This window comes from Gymnogyps californianus, chromosome 1 (genome assembly GCF_018139145.2).
Source record: "Gymnogyps californianus isolate 813 chromosome 1, ASM1813914v2, whole genome shotgun sequence".
NCBI lineage: Eukaryota > Metazoa > Chordata > Aves > Accipitriformes > Cathartidae > Gymnogyps > Gymnogyps californianus.
Window position 1 is genome coordinate 14,186,461 of NC_059471.1, and position 21,586 is coordinate 14,208,046.

At 36.5% G+C, this 21,586-nt stretch overlaps 1 protein-coding gene across 1 annotated transcript in view; it reads left to right on the forward strand.

Annotated features, from left to right (window-relative positions):
* Nucleotides 1-21,586, forward strand: part of CNTN5 (contactin 5) — a 356,213-nt gene that overhangs the window by 284,815 nt on the left and 49,812 nt on the right. The window contains exons 12-14 of the mRNA XM_050914379.1: nt 3,452-3,579; nt 4,510-4,685; nt 18,868-18,988. Coding sequence (XP_050770336.1) covers nt 3,452-3,579; nt 4,510-4,685; nt 18,868-18,988 — 425 coding nt within the window. The remainder of the gene's footprint in view (nt 1-3,451; nt 3,580-4,509; nt 4,686-18,867; nt 18,989-21,586) is intronic.

The following is a 21,586-nucleotide window of genomic DNA, read 5'->3' on the forward strand; positions in this document are numbered from 1 at the left end:
CTTTCTCTTTGGAATAGTTCTAGTCCCATTCCACAGACTGGATGCATATTTGTAGCTGAAAAGCAATGCACTCCTCAAGCATCCCTCCTAGTTTAGTATAAGCTGAAGTTCATGTGCTTAGACTGCTTCATTTTACAAGCCAAAGCCACAGCAAGTGGGGACAATGGGGAAATGAATTTCCAAGTCATGCTCTTGATGTGAACAGCAGCTGGGATTTTGTGCCTCAAATGATGTCATGTCGTAACAGGCACTTACATCTGGGGAACTAAATCAAGATTTGAGGGTGAGATTCAGTTCCAGGTTGAGATATCTGAGTGTAGATATCTACAATGTGAATTCGACATCTAAACTTTCTTACTGTTCCACTTAGAGGTTCCACTGACTGTTTGCTGTCATATCTTGATTATTCTTTCCTAATAATTCCTGCTAAAATCTTTGTTGTTATTGATCTTAAGCCAACATGCTTATGACTCCAAGACATTAACGCTAATCTCTTTTTCTCCATGTTATTAGACAGATGAAAACTCTTTTCTACAGAGACACTAAGCTTATGTGCCAATTTTTTCAGAGTCCTTGAATGGACAACATCTATCTCCTTTATGTGACTACAATGAGTTTTTCTTATACCTAAATACAAAAATCTCCAAACTATCACCTTGATCTCTCACCCATCCTTTCTCTGTCCATTCAGCTATCATCATCTTGCCCTCAGTTTCTAATAAATTAATAATTTAGGTTTTTTTTCCTGAATTATCCTTAACTCTACTCCAACCCCATTTCTTCTCTCTTTGCTTCCCTTTTATTTATGAAGCTAAAAAACCTTTTGCTATGATATTTTCTTATTAAAATATGTAGACATACTACACAGGTGGTCTCTCCGTGACTGAGAGATATTGGCAGGGAAGGAGGAGAAGTCTATGTTCCTGCTGTGTGCAGCAAGTGTTATGTGAATAAATAAAGCATTTCAGTTTCCATCATAACCAGCCTCTGGCTTTTTTCCCAAACACAAAAAAGGGGAAAACAGATGAATGCTAGGCATTTTAAGGAAAGTATTAATTTCTGATCCAAATAATTCACCAGCAAATGTGTTTGCAATTCCTTTGATTGAGCGATTACTCTTTTCCTCATGGATAGTAAGAGCTTTTAGCTAAATAGAAATGTAGCTGATAATATGTATAAGATTCATTAGATAATCTTCCATATGCATCTAACTTTCTTTTCCTCCAAGCTCAGAATGAAAAACCGTTTTATATCAGGACTTATGCTGCATATAAGCTTTTATAATTTGTAAACACTGACGGAGTGTCCTTTCATTTGTCTGATGCTGACAGTATATTGATGAAAACTATTACTGTTCTGCAAAGGCTATTGTCATACTAATGATATGATGTCCTCAGAGCATTGATCACAGAGCATCTTGATAGGAAAACAAAACTTACACCAAGAGGAAAGGAAGGAAGCTTACATCCCTGTCAGTTCCTAAAGCAGATTGTTTCTTCAAAGATGTGACATATAACAAAATTTCAGGCCTTCTTATTTGTTGGAAAAAAAACCCAAAACCTCAAAACTCTGATACAGAGGCATTTGCTTAATATAATCATGTTTTCTATAAAATTACCTTTAGACAAATAATGTGACTCAAATACTGATACATATTTGTTTAGAGCAAGATGGGAGATACATCATGAGATTGCACTAGGGAATTTGAGAGTTGACATGTCCTTCCTCTGCCCCATTCACTTTTGAAGCTATTATTTTCTTCTGTCTCTCTGCTGAGAGCAGTGAGTGGTTTCACATCTGAAGTGAATAGAAGTACATTTTTCACTGGAATGAAATTCTGTTTTCTTCACCACAATATTTATAAACCTCAGATAATAAAACACCATTTTTCACAAACAGAGTCAGAGAATAGAGGGTATCATTCTTTTTCAAGAAAAAAAAAGATATGCAGTCTCATATTAGTGATTTAGTTTGAGCACATTATTGAATCTTAAGCCTTTGGTGAATCACTGCTAGTTTAAATCAAAGGTAACTCAGCTTTGCATTTTAACATGTCCAGCCTAGAAAGGGAATTCCTTCCCTTTTTTGGCTGCTGAAGAGCCCAACCCAGACCTGTTAATCAGGATGATCAAAGCGCCTTACACCTGGTTAAATACTTCTCAAGAGTAAACCACAACATTGTACCCTCCATGATTTCTGATCATAGCTTCAATAGAGGACTCTCAGCAGAAAGAGTGCTGGTCACTACATTAACAGATAGAAAGCCCTCTCTGGAGAGGTATATCTAAAAATCCAACCATCGCTCGGGAAGAGCCACCCACCTACTTAGTTAGACTCTTTCTCTAACACAGAGGTCTTACCTTACTTTCAAAATACAGGAGAAGGAAGCACTCCTTCATCTCCTCCTCCACTTCTGTGTGATACCTGAAAGCACTTGCTGAGGATTATCTTCTGTCAGTGTCCATGCCTGCTGGTGGACTTCCAACCTACATCTCCCATGTCCTTTGAGAGAGCCATAACCACTACCCAACCTGGGAAAGGATATACAACATCTGCAAGCAGGGCTTGGCTTAAATGTCATGTAAGAGTTGCCATGTTCCATTTAGGCTTGTAGCTCTTCTCTGTCAGGAGAAGAGCAATGATTATTTACTGCTCTTCCAGGGCTGCAGCTTTAATATATAATAAATTCAGGGGCTTTGTCATTTTAGAACAGCAAAAATGTGTTAATTTTCACCTCTGTGTAGCTTCATGGACTTTATGATTAATACTGTGTAAGCAAAGGCAAAATTTGAAACTCCTAAATGTAAATGGTTGAACAACATTTCTCTGAGTATGCTTCAGTGGGGTTACTTACCTAGAGATGTAGTGGACCTGCAATCATACAAGACTCAAGGAAAAAAATAAAAGCTAGGCTACAAAAAAGCAGAGATTATTTAAGTCTCTATGCTACACTGTGTAGTGATGCCATAAATCATATTTTGACCAGATACAATTAATTTTATGTTTTTTCTAGTCCTCTTTCACATTTTACTTCCCATTCTTCTCAGATTTGATTTTTAAGGTCATTTTTTTCTAAATGGAATAGCATGTGCTTGATATTGGAATGTGATTTGACAATAATATAGCAGTGAAACTTTAAAGACAAATTATGAAGAATGACCTTTTTTACTTTTCACAAAAGGTTCATTAAAATTCACCACTGATAAGTGTCAAAGGATACTAATCCACTGATGCTTGCCTGAAACTTTTTGAATTAAGGAAGGAGAAGGAATAAAATGGGTTTATTACAACCTTTTTGAAACAGAAGAGAATTCAATTATCATCTTCATCATCCCTTGCTATAGAGGCAGCAGTCTTTAATCCTATTTATTAGCTCTAAAAGATATCATCATGGAATTTGGCTGCTAGGACAGGAGATATATTTATATATTTATGTATTTATCCTTTTCAGGATAACTATTCTTCCACATGGGAGCCTGCGAATCCTGAATGCTTCCAAGTCTGATGAAGGACGGTACTTATGCCAAGGTGTAAATGTATTTGGATCTGCAGAAATCATTGCATCAGTATCTGTTAAAGGTATGAAAAAATACTTCGATGATAATGATGATTTCTCTTTACTAATATTTCATTATTGCTTAGAATTCCCAGCCAACCATATGACAGCATTGTACAGGCAGAATAAGCATTTCCAACAAGCTAGGGGGTCTAACCTCCATCTGGTCAAACATTGTATTCCTGCATCAGTTTGCATACTCCAGCTGTTATATCGTAGATGTATGTCAGAAGAATTAGTATATATATTAAATCACTCAGATCATAAACAATTCTATAAGTAAAAGGATCACTATCCCTTTTAACATATTTTAGCTTTGGGAACTCACTTATCCCTACCTCTTTCTGCATGGGAACAAAGCTTAGGATTAAAGTAATAATTGTATCAGTATAAAATCTAAGGAAAGATAGTTCCTTAGAACAGTAATAATAATCAAATCACTGAGTTGCAATTAATTTCTAAACCACATTTTTGACACTTTTCAGCTGAATTCTTATATGATCATGGTTTTTGTTCTTAGGTGTTCGAGTCTTTTGACTTCATTTTTCAAGATTCTTCCTATATTTAGTATGCCTGGAAACATACTTTTTTATTTTAAGTGACAAAACTGAGATTTTCATGCAATCACAAGATTCCAGGTGCTGCAGCCTTAAAAAAATTAATAGCTTTTTCTGAGACTAAGAAAATTAATTAATTAATCCATCTCAGAAGTCCTATAGATTGTTGTTTAGGATCCTGCCTTATTGCTTCCATTAAACTGACTGTACCTTCTGTTCACCACTGTCATGTCTTAGTGTGCATTATTAATAAATTTTGGTATTTGACACTATGTATTTGAAACAAATAGTAAATGTAAGCTCTGAGTAGACTAAGAAGAGCTCAATCATATTATTTTGGCCTTGCACTATAACTAGACTTCCATCTAAATGTTCCTAATCCTTCTACATTTCAAGAACCTACAAGAATAGAGCTGACTCCCAAGAAGATAGAGTTAACGGTTGGAGAAAGTATTGTCCTCAGTTGCAAAGCCCTTCATGACAGCACACTAGATGTCACTTTCTATTGGACACTCAACGGGCAGTCAATTGACTTTGAAAAAGAAGGTGGACATTTTGAAAGCATCAAGGCAGTAAGTGACCATGTGTTTGTCATCTGTGTGCTGCAAACTGATAGAAATTTGCATGCTTTTACATGTCTCCCATTTACCAAATTCTGACCAAATTGAAAGATAACTGGTTTCACTAATGTTGGAAAGAAATGTTAGCTAGAGGAGGTGTAAACTGCAGGTCACTAGAATTACTTCAAGTAGTTTTAATCAAGATATGAAATGTAAACTTATACATCCTATTATTAGTGAGGCATCTGATGATCTTTGTGAGGGAACAGAAAGTAGTTTGAATCAAATGCTCCTTACATTCCTTTGCTGATTTAATATAGAAAGGATGCTGCTATAAGCACTGATGTCTTTCTCACAGATAGCATGGCTGTTGGAATGCCCTCACCTCCCAATGTTTTTACTTCCCTAGCATATATTTTAATGTCTGAATAGCAAGGAGTATACTTTATTTTCTAACTCCCCTGCATGAGGTAGGTTCTAGCTGTGCAACTGTTATGTAAGTCAATAAGAATGATATGGAAAAAGTATGCATACCAATTTCAAATATTACCCCTTGATTCAAAAACAATTTAATATGATCAAACAGTAAGATAAAGTAATTCAAACCTGTCCCATGTAAAATGGTTTGAACTTTTCTAAGTAGAAAGAAATCTCTTAATGTGAACAAGTTTGGAAATAGAATCTACAGTCATTTAACTCAATCTTCCCACTAACAAAATGTAAATCAAATGTCCATGCTATGTTAACAGAGAAAAATGAAGCTCACAAAGGTCAGAAAATTTTAAAAGTTAATGTATCTAATTTGAGTACAATGCAGTGAAGTTAACTTTGCATTAAAAGTTTTGTCAGCTGAAATCAATTTATTCTTCTGCTTGCCTTTATGGAAGTCATATTATATTCACTTTGTGGTGTGGTTTTTCATTTAAATTTGATTTTACTTCAATAAGCTTTTTAGTTGAAAAACATTAGTAAGGTATGTCTCAGTGTGAAAGTTCTTAGCATACTTATCTTCATCTGAGGAAGTCCAATACTCAAAATCCAGCACTAAATGTATAGGAAGGAAAACTACAATTCTTTTTTTTTTTAACTTCAAGGTTAAAAATATTCTTTGATTCAAGAAAACATCCCATGATTACAATTTAACTTCAAGTCATTTCCAAAAATTGGAAATCTAAAATGTGTTACATGGTTCCTTCAGTGCGATTCAACATCTTCTGTGCTGAAGGGAATTTTTAATCACTGGGAAAAATCCTCAGGCTAGGAAATTTCCAAAGTCATTTCTCCTATCAAAGTAAAGCTAATTTAATGTAATTTCATTTGTTTTATGAAAACAGGATTTTGTAGATCTTTCAAGAAGAATTCTTCATTAATTTAATTTCTGCCAGAGAAAGCCCTCAAATTGATAGAAGTAAGGCTCATTCAAAGTGAGAACCTGGTAGATGACATACTGGGACTATTTTCAGACAAATATTCATGCAAAACTCACTGAAACTACTGATTACTTTTATTGTCCTGACATGATGAAAATTTTGCCGAAACCTAGCAGATTTAACCAGCTATTTTAGTATGAGTTTATGACTTCCTTCTCACTGTGTTGCTAAAGAGTCACTGCTACTTTACTAAGTGAAAACAGTATTAATCACTCATAACGGAGTCAATGCTCAATGTCTAAATGACTAAGTGGATTAAAAAAAAGTTGTTTATTAAGTAAAAATCTGGCATCTTTCTTTTCACAGGTACACAAGCAATTTTTTTTTCCTAAAGCATACTTTTTTACAAACAACAAACTTCAGCTGATCAGAAAATAAAATCAGGCTGAAAAGAAGCCATTGCATATTTTGCAAAACATTACAAAATTAGATCCTACCTTGTCACTGTTAAACCAGTGTTGAAATAGTGAAATACTATGCAACTCTAAAGAAATACCAAAATGAAGCATCAGACTCTGATATTTTTAGACTGGACTAGCTTCATTTACCTTTACAAGATTGCTCACACAAGAGATGGTCAGGCCATGCTTCATTTACTTGCATCCTTAACTCATTTAAATGTCAAGACATTTCTTTTCTGGTTTTCATTCTAAAGAGAGAATGGAAGGGTAGGCTTGGATCAACTGGAAGATGGGTGAAAATACCTATTAACACGTTACAGGCAGGATGGGGGGGTAACGCTCCTTTTCAGAACAGAGATATGAAAACATGACCCTGTTAGGACAATTCTCACTGAAATTTTCTGAATGCTGTTGGAAACATAATATGACACATCCTTCTCCCTCTTTGAAAGTAGTAGTTAAAATATATGTAGATCTCCATTCACCAAAAGGCATATCTTGATTTTTGTATTGTCCCGAAATGAAGATGAATCAGTTGAGAGATGCAAAACTCGAAAGCAGCGATTGTGGTAATACAGCAATTTTTTTGTATTTGACACAAAAACTCTGTAATTCCCATAACTACTCATTTGTGGAATGTTGTCAATTGTATCTCATTATAACTTCTGTTAACGAATAAGCATGTGAAATTAATCACAAGGATGAAAATATATTTTTTTCTTTACTTCGTTAAAACCTAAAGCATGATGAGGTACTAAGGGAAAGCAAGATAAAATAAAACTCTTCTATTTTTCCTGTCATGTAATCTCCTTTAACCTATCCAGTTGCAAAGGAGTGATACATGATGTGATGAAAACACAGGTTTAAGAACGCAGGAAAAAGGAACTTGAAGAAAACTTGAAATCTCATAGAATTCCATCTATATCCCTTATTTTGCATTTCTGAATGAAATATTTTTTTAAATTGCATGAGTTGATCCTGAACAAAATGCTTTTTAATGCAGTACATTCAAGAAAAGTAATATCCATTGTGTGCATCGTTACAGAATTATACATCCATTTTTTTTCTGCACACACTGATACTTCATCAGATAAAAAAATGTTCAGGTTTGTTTGGGTTTTGTTTATTTGTTTGAAAGCCTGAGAAATTGAACATTATTTGAATGGGGTTTGTTAATAACAAAACCATTGTCAACCTCTCACCACTGGTTGCATTGCTCATACTTTCACTGTGGCAGACCCAGGTGTTAAGTATGATGAACATTCTGATGCTTAATGCAGTGTTACAAAACCTATCACTAAAGTAACATTTATTTGGGTTGTAGGTAAATTTCCACTTGCTAAAATTGCACGCTCCCTAGCAATTAAAAGGAAAAGGAAAAGCTTCTCTTAATAATACCTATTGCTTTGCTTGTTTTTAAATTATATCTGTAGCTTTTGTACCAAAAACATAAGTGTTATCATTTTCCATACTGAGAACTAATTTTTATACAAATTGAAGGTGGTTTTGCTGTTATTTACTGAGCTATCAAGGGTTTAGTACCTATAGCAATCTAGGTACTTCAGGGACTTGTCTGGCAAGAGGATAAGTGTGGTAAGGATGTCAAGTTGAACAAAGCTGTGCACGAAGGGAATATTAAGGAAAAGAGACCGAACTCCACTGGAGTGACAGCTGCAGACTGCACTCTAGGAAGGGAAAACATCCCAAATATTGTGTATGCATAACTCCACAGTACACTTGGTAGCAGAACAATAATGCAAACGGTTACATATACCCAGAATCCTTTGGCATTAGAAAAGTCTTACTTTGTCTACCAAAAGACTCGATAGCATTTTAGGGTCTGTGGGGGATGATCTGTGTAATTAATAGAAACAATTTTGCATGGAAGTCTGAATTGCCAAGATTTCTTTCTAGCAACACCAGTGAGCACTTGAGCACAGAAAATATAGACCTGCTTGCTTTTATTAGGGTAACTTTGATTTTCTGTCCTTTGTGCCAAATCCAGAAGTCCTGTTCAAAATTCTATTCAGAATTTTCTTTCCTAAGATCTCCACTGACCTTAATTTTGTCCTGGAGGTATCCCTTTTCTAGCTAAAGACATGTGATTTTGCAAGTAGATTTTCATCCAGCTATTATAATTCCAACTCTGTGTTGGAAAGCCGATACTGTTTTTATGGCAGCCAAGCAAAATGATTTATTGTGGTTATCCACAGACTGGTAAGCAGCAGCATTGCTTTTAGTGTCCCTCACCTTGACCTGCATGAGTACCTTTCAGACTCAGGAAAGTGATTTAGTCTCAGTATCTTCTTGGTCTTTGATCTTAACTGAAACTGCCACCATGGGAAGCAATAAGCACAACTTGTCATGTTATATTTTACAGCGGTCATTTGTTCGCATGGAAGTGAATTGAAATCTACTGTTTCACTTAGAAAAGGCCAGTAGATACAGACCAGACAATACATTAACTACTGTCTAGCACTGGAGACTTCAATCTGATAACCTAGAACCTGTGAGAGCATAACTTTGCACCTTTCCTTACATTTTCAAGTCTGTCCTTAGTTTTTTGTAGTACTTTAATCATATTTTAGAAGTTAAGATTAAAATATCCTAAGCGTTTTCTAAATAGGCAGCACTAAGTTCGACACTACATGGAATCAATTAAAACAGCACGATGTTAATAATGCCTTTTTTCTTTATCGGACATAAAACCAAACAAGGCTAATTAAATAGGGGTTTTATTTAACACCCTCCCTCCTCCCCACACTGAGGAAAACAGCAATAGTCAAAAGTCTTGCAGAAGGTAAGTGCTCTAGGCACAGAGAATTTCTGTTCAGGGTAATGTTGCTATATCAACCTCATTGCTATCAATTTTTTTCACTGTTTGTCACAATACTTTCCTGCTGATGGAAGAGGCTGAACACAGCCATTACTGTCAACTCAAATCTCCAGATATTTCAGCCCTATGCTCATTACCAGGTTTTGCCCATTTGTCACGCTACAGCGGTTAAATACTTAAGTGATCAGAAACAGTTTCAAAATAAAAAATTTATCTTGTGTTTTGGTAACGCAAATTTCTTGTAAACTAGGGAGGGTACAAAATGGAATAAGGATTTCCAGTCAAAAAACTTTGAAATGTGTCTTTCATGACTGGTAACTACAAATCAAAATCTGAATACAATGAAGACCACGGTCTAATAATACACTTTACCATGTCTTGCTTCCAGGATATAAACAGTCCCAGTGAACTGATTGAATTTATAGACATACCTGCATGCTGCGTTAGAACGGGATGCTCTGAACATTTCCTAGAATCAAAGAAGTATGTAAACTGGTGTGCCGTAGTGCTTGTGGCTTTGGCTATGAATAGAGAGTAAGGGAGAGAGAAGATAAGTAAGATCTCCTCTATTTAATTTTACTTTGGAGGAGAGAGATAACTGAGCATTTTGGAAAATGTGAGTCTCTTAACATTCCTGAATAAGAATTACTATAAAAAAATGCTTGTAATAAAAAGTCATGAAATACAGTCAGATGATTTTTACACTGGTTTATTCTATTAAGGTATTTTGTATCTTCCCTTGTTTACAAGAAACTTTCTAAAGAGAAAAATCTTGGGGTAAATAAAAGATATTTCATGACAGTCCATTCTTTTCCCTGTTTACTTGCAGCTGATGGATCATTTAACTGCTTAGCACAGTGTTAATCTGGGTTATAACAGCACAGCCAATTGTTTGAACACCTGATCGATATCAGTCTTCCTAACACTAAGGCCTTCCATTTGCAGCTCTGCTCTTTTCCACTTGCGGCTATGCAACCTTTCTCCTGAGCTGTTGTGGCAGTGTTTTCCAGACCATTCCTGGCAGTATATCTCCCTTGTAGTTCTTACACTGCTGATCTCCTGGTTTTGTTCTCGTGGCCTTGCACCTGCAAACCCCAATCGTGTTGTTATGGTGGAGTCTCAGGGGAAGAAGTTGCCACTGGCCTGAGCTCACCCCTCCCTCCTGCCCCCTTTCTTTGTATCTTGTTTTGTAAACCAAGCCACAGTGTGCAGCAAAGTAGACAATGGTCATATAAATACTTAATAAATATTATCCAACAATACATGTGCTCAGAAGTTTAACAATCAGTCACTGTGCAACAACCACTCTTAATTAACATATTCCAATCAACATTAACATATAGGAAGTTTGAGTAGGTCCCAAAGAAAAGGTTACAACACTAGGAAAAAAAAGGCAAAAAAAAATGCTCATCATTATCTTCCTCATCACGACCTACTGCACTGGAGAGAGCCTTAAGAGGAGACTACTCTTTCTGGCTGACCACCAGGAAGAGTTTTCCATTTTCCTTTTCTCTCTCTCTCCTCATTGCCTTTTTTATTTCTCACCTCGGTAGCTTTCTTTGCTAGAGTGGATGTGTGCCATCATCTACGGACCCTGCTAATAAATCTCTGTTCACGTAAGGTTGTCACAACATTCTTTGTGCAGCACACTAATGAAATCCCAATCACGTGCCTGCACTTCTTGCTTCCTGTTTTGATGTCTTCTCAAAATGGCTCACTTGTCCCAGGTGGGTTTTGCTTTCATTTCTGTCATTTTCATCCATCACTATCACGACCCTCCCACTCAAATCATATGTGTAGCTCCATGCGCTCTTTTTCCCTCTTTCTGCATCTTTAAACAGAAGCACAGGTACCCCATATTATTCGGTCTTTTCTTCCTTTTTTCTCCTGGTAATAACAACTCAGATACAGAACATGAATTTAGCAACATGAGTGTAGTGGGCCTCTCTGTCCTGAAGCTTGCCATTTCATATCCAATCTTTTTTCTCATTCCTTCCCATTTTCAATACTTTTCCTATGTTTTCTTTAATCCCTAGATTTCACAAAACTACCCCTGTACATGACACACTGCCTGACTTTTGATACTCATTTAACTGCATCTCTTCCTCTGCCTTCTCTCAATAAAAAGAATCAAACTCATTTGCAGCAATTCAAGCTGCACTTTAAAGTCCTCCCTATCCACTCCTAACACCCCAATGCTCTCTGGCATCCGCTCCCAACCACCAGTGCTCACCTAAAGCAACTGTTTTCATTATTCTTGCTTTCTCTATGCAAACTGCTCAAAAATACTGCCACTGGAAGAGTCCACACCTTCCATAATTCTTATGGATCCACAAACCTGAAAACCTTGAAAACCATCTTTTTTACTTCTTATAGATGGGGAAAATGCAACTTGTGTATTATCAAGTATTCCTCAGTCAATCTGCATTCAGTCAACCTGAATTTCACTAATAAAGGCTATTTCATTAAATCAAATAATGTATGAGTCAGGAATTCACCTAACTTGTTTGTTATCTGTAAAAACACCCATATATTTTAAATAATCATTTAAGCTGAATAAGATAGCATTAACAACACAGATCATTCTTATTTAGGATCAAATCTCAGTCTCATTTAATTATAGACCATTATTTTACTGTTCTCAGTTTATACAGAATATGATGTTACAAAATATTTAGGTACTTTTCAAGATTTTTGTACCTCCCAAGCATTCTCTTCTGTATAGAAACCACTTTGTAGGAAAGCATCTTCACCTCTCACTGTCAAGAGATTTAGATGACAGCCAGCAAGCCTCTGTAAACCCCTGTAGTCATAGTAAAGAAATGATTCAAACACCCCTTAGGCTTTCATCATAAAAGTTTTCCTGCAATGGCAGTCAGTGTTTGCCCACTCTTTTTTCCCATTGATTTAATCTTTTGTTGAATCATGATCATTTATAATAGTCTCACTACCCTTTTTAGACATATTCTTCCCAAGCAGAGAGACAATTTTCACTGTATGTTGTTCAGGTTGAGTTCTCAACCTCAATCCTCGGTACAGTAATAGGCAGCCTTTCTAGACCCCAGGCCTTTGCAGTGGAGAAGCTGAGAGATGCAAGTCACCACATCATCTCTATTGACTACCCAGTATTTTGAACTTCCTTGCCTTTTTGTCCCTCTTTCCAAGATAAATCAGAGCTACGTTCACAGAACTGCAGTTGGAGTGTGGAAGGGAAGTATGACAATCAATGTGAAAATGAGCAGCATTAGAAACAGATTAAATGAAAGCTAAGATTGATGTAATGACAAGAGAATGATTTAAGGTTCCTAGGTTTCATATATATTTTCCACACATGATTCTGTAGTTTGAACATATGTGATAAACTGTGTAATAATCAAACCAACGTTTAATTCTTTCATGGAAGAGGTAGGGGGAAGTAAACAAGAGACTTACTAGATGTTAAAAAAGTGCTCTACGATGTAGCTGTGAGCTCCATTTTAAATGCAGGCAGATTATAGATTGTTCTTGTGCAAAGCCTTCAAAAGAAAAGGTTGGATACTGAATGAACCACCTTGGTCTAAAGATAAAAACTCAGCAAATGAATGGACTGATTAACAGGGAGGTTTCCTAGCAACTGGCTCAAAATAATTAACTCGCTCGCACAGGAACGAGTGTAATTCTCTTCACTTGAAGAACCATACGTAAAAGTTACTTAACTGCAAAGCAACTCACAACCTCTTAGGATTTATGAAATGGCGATGAAAAAATCCACATACAGCTTCCTCTCTGTGAGGATGTTGGATGGCTGAAGAAGTATTAATTCACCAACAGTACGTTCTCTGCAAGTTGGTTATTGTTTTTTTCCCCCTGCAAATCCCCAGTATTAGGGCGATGGGTGCAAAAACCAAATCCAACAAGGTGATTCTCATTGAGCAAAGTATGCATATTACACGCTCCTTGGAGCCTTTTTGAGTTTGCGGAAGTATCTCCACATCAAAAGCTAATGCTATGTATAGGTGGCACCAATTCTTGTGAAAAATTACTTCAAGCAATACCTTACAGGTAAAGATAATTAGATACCTTGCAGACACAACTATGACCTCAGATAACATGCCACACTAGAGCAGAGAGAACAATAGATTGACACAGCACTCAGCACTGGAGCTGCCCAGAACCTGATGAATGGGATACTTGGGAGCATAATATGAATTATACAATAATTTGTTGTCCTAGAGAGAACCATTAGTGATGACAGATAGCATTGATAGCTGTATTATTATTTATTTTCTGCTTAATGAAGACCAGGAGTGTGTTCAATGTTACAGTAGGTCCATAGCTGATGCAGGCCTTGAAGGTTACATTTAGCTTTCCTTAAAATCATTAGAAGTTGGCTGTTAAACCTGTCTGTTTTGTTTTGGTTTGGTTTTTTAAGCCTTAGCTTTGGTAAAGTACAAGATATATCCCACACAGTAGAAGTTTATACTAAACAAATATAAATACTTTTGATACTTGGCTAAATGGGTAATATATGGTATTCAGAACACCAAGGAATATAGATTTTTCTAATAAATGCTACTTTGAAACAGTGCACTTATTGCAAAATATGCCCTGTCACAGAAGAGCATAAAATGAGTGGAATAAAAAGCAGCTTTTAAAAACGTACACTTAATAAAGTCAAATTTTAGACGTAGACAAACAAATTTAAACACCACTAATTTCAGCTTTGAATAATATTGGGACCACGTGGTTACTGATACACCAGGCTGTTCTAACTCATGTTAGTCTAGATGAGAGATCTTTCTACACTGTTTGCATTTATGTCACCCAGGTTTTGTCTTCCCCAAAAGGGAGGGTATGTCTCTGCTTTTGCTGAAGCTTTATGTCTTTTTCCACTGAGAGAAGACTAAAAGCAGAAGACAAAGTTTCTGACCTTAGATACTTTTCTTAATGGAATCTCTGCTGCATTCCCGCTTAGCAGGTTTTTTAAACTGGATTGTAATTGCGCAAATTTAAGCAGCAGCTGCAATGACATAGAATCATAGAATCATCGAATGGTTTGGGTTGGAAGAGACCTTAAAGATCATCTAGTTCCAACCCCCCTGCCATGGACAGGGACACCTTCCACTACACCGGGTTGCTCAAAGCCCCATCCAACCTGGCCTTCAACACTTCCAGGGATGGGGCATCCACAACCTCTCTGGGCAACCTCCAGTTCCAGTGCCTCACCACCCTCACAGTCAAGAACTTCTTCCTTACATCTCATCTAAATCTACCCTCTGTCAGTTTAAAGCCATTACCCCTTGTCCTATCACTACATGCCCTTGTAGAAAGTCCCTCTCCAGCTTTCTTGTAGGCCCCCTTTAGGTACTGGAAGGCTGCTGTAAGGTCTCCCCAGAGCCTTCTCCTGTCCAGGCTGAACAACCCCAACTCTCTCAGCCTGTCTTCATAGGAGAGGTGCTCCAGCCTTCTGATGATCTTTGTGGCCCTCCTCTGGACTTGCTCCAACAGGTCCATGTCCTTATGTTGGGGGCCCCAGAGCTGGACACAGTACTCCAGGTGGGGTCTCACGAGACTGTAGTAGAGGGGGAGAATCACCTCCCTCGACCTGCTGGTCACACTTCTTTTGATGCAGCCCAGGATACAGTTGGCTTTCTGGGCTGCAAACACACATTGCTGGGTCATGTTGAGCTTCTCATCAACCAACACTCCCAAGTCCTTCTCCGCAGGGCTGCTCTCAATCCACTCACTCGTCGCCCAGCCTGTATTTGTGCTTGGGATTGCCCCGACCCATGTGCAGGACCTTGCACTTGGCCTTGTTGAACTTCATGAGGTTTGCACAGGCCCACCTCTCAAGCCTGTCAAGGTCCCTCTGGATGCCATCCCTTCCCTCCAGCGTGTTGACCACACCACACAGCTTGGTGTCATCAGCAAACTTGCTGAGGGTGCACTCAATCCCACTGTCCATGTCGCCAACAAAGATGTTAAACAGCGCCAGTCCCAATACCAGCCTCTGAGGAACGCCACATGGTACGGAGATTTTCTTAAGATTTGGAAGGCCAGTACATTAGTTTAACCCCCCAGGCCTTGTTGTGGCCTTGAACCTCTCATTACAGGATAAATTGATCAACAAAATAATCCATCTTCCAAGACTTGGAAGAGTCTGTAAAATTCATAAAGACTGCTTTATAAATACCACTGAACAGCAAATATGGTATTTTTTAGAGGTCCTGGTCAAAGATAGTTCCTACTTATCTAAATGGAAGCTAAAATGTCTCATTATTTCCCATGATCAAGAATCTAATGTCTCAGCATATATCCATCTGTACTAAACACAGTGAGTTTAATTTCTTTCCACTCACACATACTAAGCAATGCTGGCTGCACATCCTGTTATGCTGTAATAAATGTAAGTGTTTCATGGGGATCTATTGTACTGCACTGCTCTCCACTTCCAGCAATGATTCTTTCAATTGCTGCTTGTCTGCCCAGTTACACAGGTGTGCAGATGAAATACATATATTTTTCCTGATAAGAATATTAGGATTCACACAGTCATGAACCCTCTGGACGTTAGAGTGACAGCCAAGATTTTTAACAGCTCCTGAGCAATGAAACCAGACAGTTGCTATCCATTATGCTTTTCCTCCCACTTAACAACAAAACACACATCAGATGTAAATTACCCTCAAGAGACAACAAATGTGGACTGATTCTGGTCTTACCCTTCTAATAGCTAAGGCTTTGTACCAGAATCACTAATCATCTTGACCAACCCATGTTTCAATGGCTAGTAAATGCTGCTGTGCTAGACAACTTAAAAAATTTGTATCCTGCAGTTGACTCCTGATAAGAGTGTGTGCTCTTCTTTTGCATTTAGAGCTGCAGAGTACTCAGATATTCTTTTCCACTGCTGTGATTTCTGATATGCCAGAGCAAGAATATAGGAATTGCATTATGGCCTGACTGGTCTGAGCATCTTCCCTCCAGCAACATCATTAACAAGGCCACTTCAGAAGGCAAAACACGACCATTGTATTCACACTCTTAGATCTACAGGGTTATTAAGCTACAGATCATGCTCACATTCACTTTGGTCTCAGTGGCAACCTTGATCACGTTTCCTTCTTTGCACGTGAATATGCTTCGGTAAAGATTTTGCCTTGGTGCTACATGGAATATTACGACAATTTCAGTTCCAAAAATGCAAATGAAGAGAAGATTGGCTAAAGAAGGTGTGCCAAGACGTGCTGAAAAGGAATTCTTCTGCCTAGAAAGAAAAAACGAAATTATACAAGATTGGAGCTTGGAACCAAACCTATTTCATCTTGTCTTTAATGACATTGGCATAAGAGATAAAAGTATGTAAATGGCAATTGTATAGTACAAAATTGGACATATTACCAATACGTAATATGATGATGAAAATAACACATGGGAACAGACAAGAAATGTAATACTTCAAAGCACAAGGTCATGCACATACGGACCACTGACTATAAAGTGGGAGCTCATAACTTGCAAATGATTGGGAAGGATAAAGATCTGAGTGCAACTACCTGAGCACAGAATAAGTATGTGCCCAAAAAAAAGGCAAATATGAATCTAGGTGAAGTCAGTGACATATTTCCAGCACAGCTAGAGAAGTATCAACTTGTACACCCCTAGTAAGACTTTATTTTGAATGCAAGGTACAATTCTACTCATTCAGGATCAAAAGGACTCAAATTAGAACCACTGCACAGGAATATTACGACACAGGGAACATGTCATTCAAGGAAAGACTGTCAATCTTTGCTTGGTTAGCAAAGTAAACAAAATCTGAGATGGGAAATGCTTATACTCAACAAATGTTTCTTAAAGTGAGACACCGAGGAGGTGCATATAAACACTTGGATATAATATATAATATACAGTAATATGTATTATATTATATTAGCTACATAGTAACCAATTATTAATATGTAATATATAATAGACAATATATAATATACACTAAATATAATTTAACAAATATATAACATGTTATATACCATATTGTATTATATTTATTACATTACATCATATTATATTATTGTATAAAATGTACTATACATGATATAATATATTTTATATATTTTTTATTTATATAATATTATAGAATAGATAATATAAAAGTCAATAGTGGAATAATATAGTGGTTTATATAATACAACAATATGCTATATATATTATTGTATATTATAAATTTTATATTATTGAGTAATTATTAAAATTATGCATTATATATTATAGATTGCATAAGTGCAATAATTATATATTATATATTATGTAGTTATATCCAAAATATTAATTATATGTAATCCACAATATAATGTTACACAAGCTACGTTAATGTTGAAAAAACTTAACGTTAGGTTCACGTAGCAATGGTAAGGAAATTTAGAGATATTTGCAGGACATTTTGTCTATCCTTGGTAAATATGTCAAAATTATTTCCATTTGACTATTAAGAGAAAAAAAATGCTTTGACAGGAACAAAAATACTTATGGTAATTTGCTAGAATTGTTGGTGCTTACATCAAATCAAAAAGTTGCAAGCATTTTTAGGACACAGAACTGAGAAATTAATTAAAGTGCAGTTGCTACATCATGTGGTCAGGGTGACTTTCGTTCGCACTTACGTGTTCTTTCTCTGAGTAGTGACTATATTAAATCAACAACAACTATGGACTTGGGCTCACTAAATCTGATGGAGCAACATTTATTGACTCCAGTAAGTTTGGATATAACAATGATTTTGTACATGCAAAATCTAATATTATCACTTGAATTTATGAAATAATACAGAGATTCTTAACAAAAGCCATTTATCCTCCAAAAGGCTGTTCTACTTTCCAATTTTCTCTTTTCTGCTCATAATTTTGGGGCATTGTAATTACTGTTGGCTAGAATACTAAAAAATAAAAGTCTGAACTGGTTCTCTGTGTACACTCGTTCAGGGATTGCATGTTTCAGATTTAAATATATACAGATTTCAACAGGAAAAATGAAAATATGTTCATATTTCATCAATCATATTTAGTATTAATTTCCTCTATGTTAATAAAAATCAATCAACATTATCTTTCAAGTTATCTTAATTTCAGTATAGTAGGGAGACATACTCCAAATGTCACTGCATTGTGGGAAGAGGAAGAGGAAGAAAGAGCCCTTCATTTCGAAGAGGACATTTTTAATACCAAGGATTGCATCCAAAATATTTCTGTTCATCTCCTTAATGAATTTCTTTGTGCTAGTTTGGAATAATTTTCTTTGAGCATGCAAATATGTACAGTATGCTTTAAGCAAAGTCAAAGTTATTAAAAACCTGAAATCCTCTTCTTTAATCCCTATTAATAATTGTATAAATGCAGTGTTCTGATAATCCTCAAAAGAGGGTATTAGGGCACATAAATGTTGTAAGATGAAAGCTGCAGTCATGAGTTTCTCACACTGTTCAAAACACTCTCATGAACTACCTTGAACACAGATTTACTTAATTTTAAACTGGCACTTCATCCCTGTTTCAGCAAGCGTCCTCTGCAGATTTAATGATCAGGAACATCCTCCTGATGCACGCCGGGAGATATGGCTGCAGGGTTCAGACCGCAGCGGACACTGTGTCAGATGAGACAGAGCTGCTTGTTAGGGGTGAGTATGCTCGTGGTGCCACCTGAAAACACAATCACCAGAAACTATTGTAGCAGGGAATTTAAATATGTGGGCTTCAGGGACATCTGTGCTATGCATTATTATTCAGATTTTATACTATTGAAAACATCTGTGATTAACCTACTGTCTTTGAAAGCAGTTTCACCATAAACGGACCTGCAGACATGGCAATGAGAAACAAAAGACAGTTGGTTAATGGACATACAGTCTTCAGAGAGGTAATAGCACAAAAGGTATACCAGATTAGTTAAAATGTAGACAATTAGCATTCACAGGCCTGTGTAAAGTAGGTATGATGAGTTCTGTGCTTTTTTATGTGATGCTTTACTTTTCATCTTATGGTCAAGCCATTCTCTCAGGTTTAATGGTTTAGGAATATTCATTTACTTCCTAAGAGGAGGGACCAGGCAGCGTTTTGTAAATTGATAGATATGAACAATGAACCAAAACCCCCCTAATATGACAGAGATTTGGGTTTTTTTCACATATGGAATTGTCACCACCAAATTTTGACTGCATCTTTAGACCCAGTCCTGTAATCTGTTGAGTTGCTTTACCTGTCATTTAACGTTCCTGATTATGCACAGGAACACAGAGTCATTGTCCTGCAGGATCCCAGATCATATCTAGGACACCAACTAGCTTACAATAAAGCCGGGCATTAGCACCATATGTGCATTCCTTTAAGCAGAGTATTTCTGCATTCTGCACTACTTGTGTGTCTGTGTACGCACATGTGTGTTCAGTGCCTGATGGGACTTGAGGACTTACAGTCCGCTTACTGGCATTACAACTGGTGGGTCCTGCAATGTCAAGATAGATGGATCCCTGCTAGGTAGCACAGCTGGGTAGCCTTACTGTGGATTATACATTTTTTTTTAAAGAATAAATCAAGGTAGATATTTTATTAACATTTGAAAAACTCCAGATAAAAAAAAAATCAAAAATATTTAGAGATTATAATCGTTCAAAAATACTTATTCTACCACATTCCACCACATCCTTAGATTTGATATGTTCATATCCATCACTTTTAGGACAAATATATGGTTTAAATGATAAAGAATGTTTCTGGCTGACTGCAGGGCTCTTCACTTTTTGATGAAAGTAGCTGTTAAATATTTCCATAAAGTCACTTTGAGGACCATCAGATTTCTATGAGCTATGGCACTATTGGGATGGTGGAATTCAGTTGCCTCAACACAGACACGTAATGCCATTTTAGCTGCCTTATGAAATCTGATTCATCGTTGTGGGTTACGCAAGACCTTATGTGTTACCTTTACATCTCTCAGACAGGAGCTGGAGGCTCTCTGGATAGGCAAGGCAATCTCAAGTTTAATGCCATTGAACTTCTTAGTGACAAAACTGTCTTAGCTTACTATTATCTAGGACACCGCAGACTAGCTACAAAATTATTTTTTTAAGAATACCAGTTATATAAATGAGTTTATTGAATTTCGTGTAGAAAATAAATGCTTCTTTGAGGAAGAGGTTTAGGATGAAATAAAAAGGGTGTTGTAAGCAGTATCAGAATGTATGTATGTGGGTGTCTCATTACCATGCCACCTTGCTGATGAAATGAAAACTATGACTGCTTTATAATGGAATCTAAATTCAAATATACTTTGCTTACAATGTTCTCCTTTTCTTGTTTCTACGATTGGATAATTATAGGATACAGTAAGAAATGTTTGCATTGCTTTCACAAAATGCTTTATACAGTGTGACTGCTTTTGTCCTGATGTAAAATTCAGTTTTCATGAAATTATAGGATATGACTGGTTTGCTGAAGTAGTTAATTTCCTTAAGATATCTGTAAAACTTATGCAAATGAGGGCAATAAGATCCTACAGTGTCAGTATTGCTTTCACCAAAAAATGTAGGATGGTTTTGTTTTGTATTGCAGAAAATGTTTAAAGCACATTCAGTGCAAAGTTGCTAATGATTACTCTTTATAGATTTCAGCATTTCAAAAATCCAAAATATTTAGCAGAATATAATCTATCTCTCCTTATACTGTTACAGGCATTTCATTTCCATTTCAGTATCTCTAATTCTTTTTTCTCCTCCTATCTCAGTTTATAGAGTGCACTCAGTGGTTTGCAATTTGACACTGTCTGATGATCCCAAATTGCAGCACCTTTCAAACTTCTTTAAGTTTAGCTTTTGGAGATACTGGGCATTGCTTAGGAGAAGAGACCAGCAGCAACAGGTGTTTCAATAAATATTTCAGTAAACGCTGAAGAATTCCACCTGACAGAGGAAGTCATCATCTATGAAGAAAACCCATTGCCACTATGCATTAAAGTCTGAAATCCAAAGCTGTATTATTCTTTATTTTCAGTGTAGTTTCTAGGTAAAATAATTTAATTTTATGCGTATTACAAAACAACTTTGTGTTTTAGATGTTACAGCCCATGGCCAAACTGAGATAGCAGAAGCTTTGTTATGAACTCTTAGCAGTACCGATATAAGCGAAGTTCCAGCACATCCTTGGTCTGACCTTTCTCTCCTTTTGCCTCTGCAGAAAATGCCAGTCTTGAATGCTGATAATATCATACTAGCATGCAACAG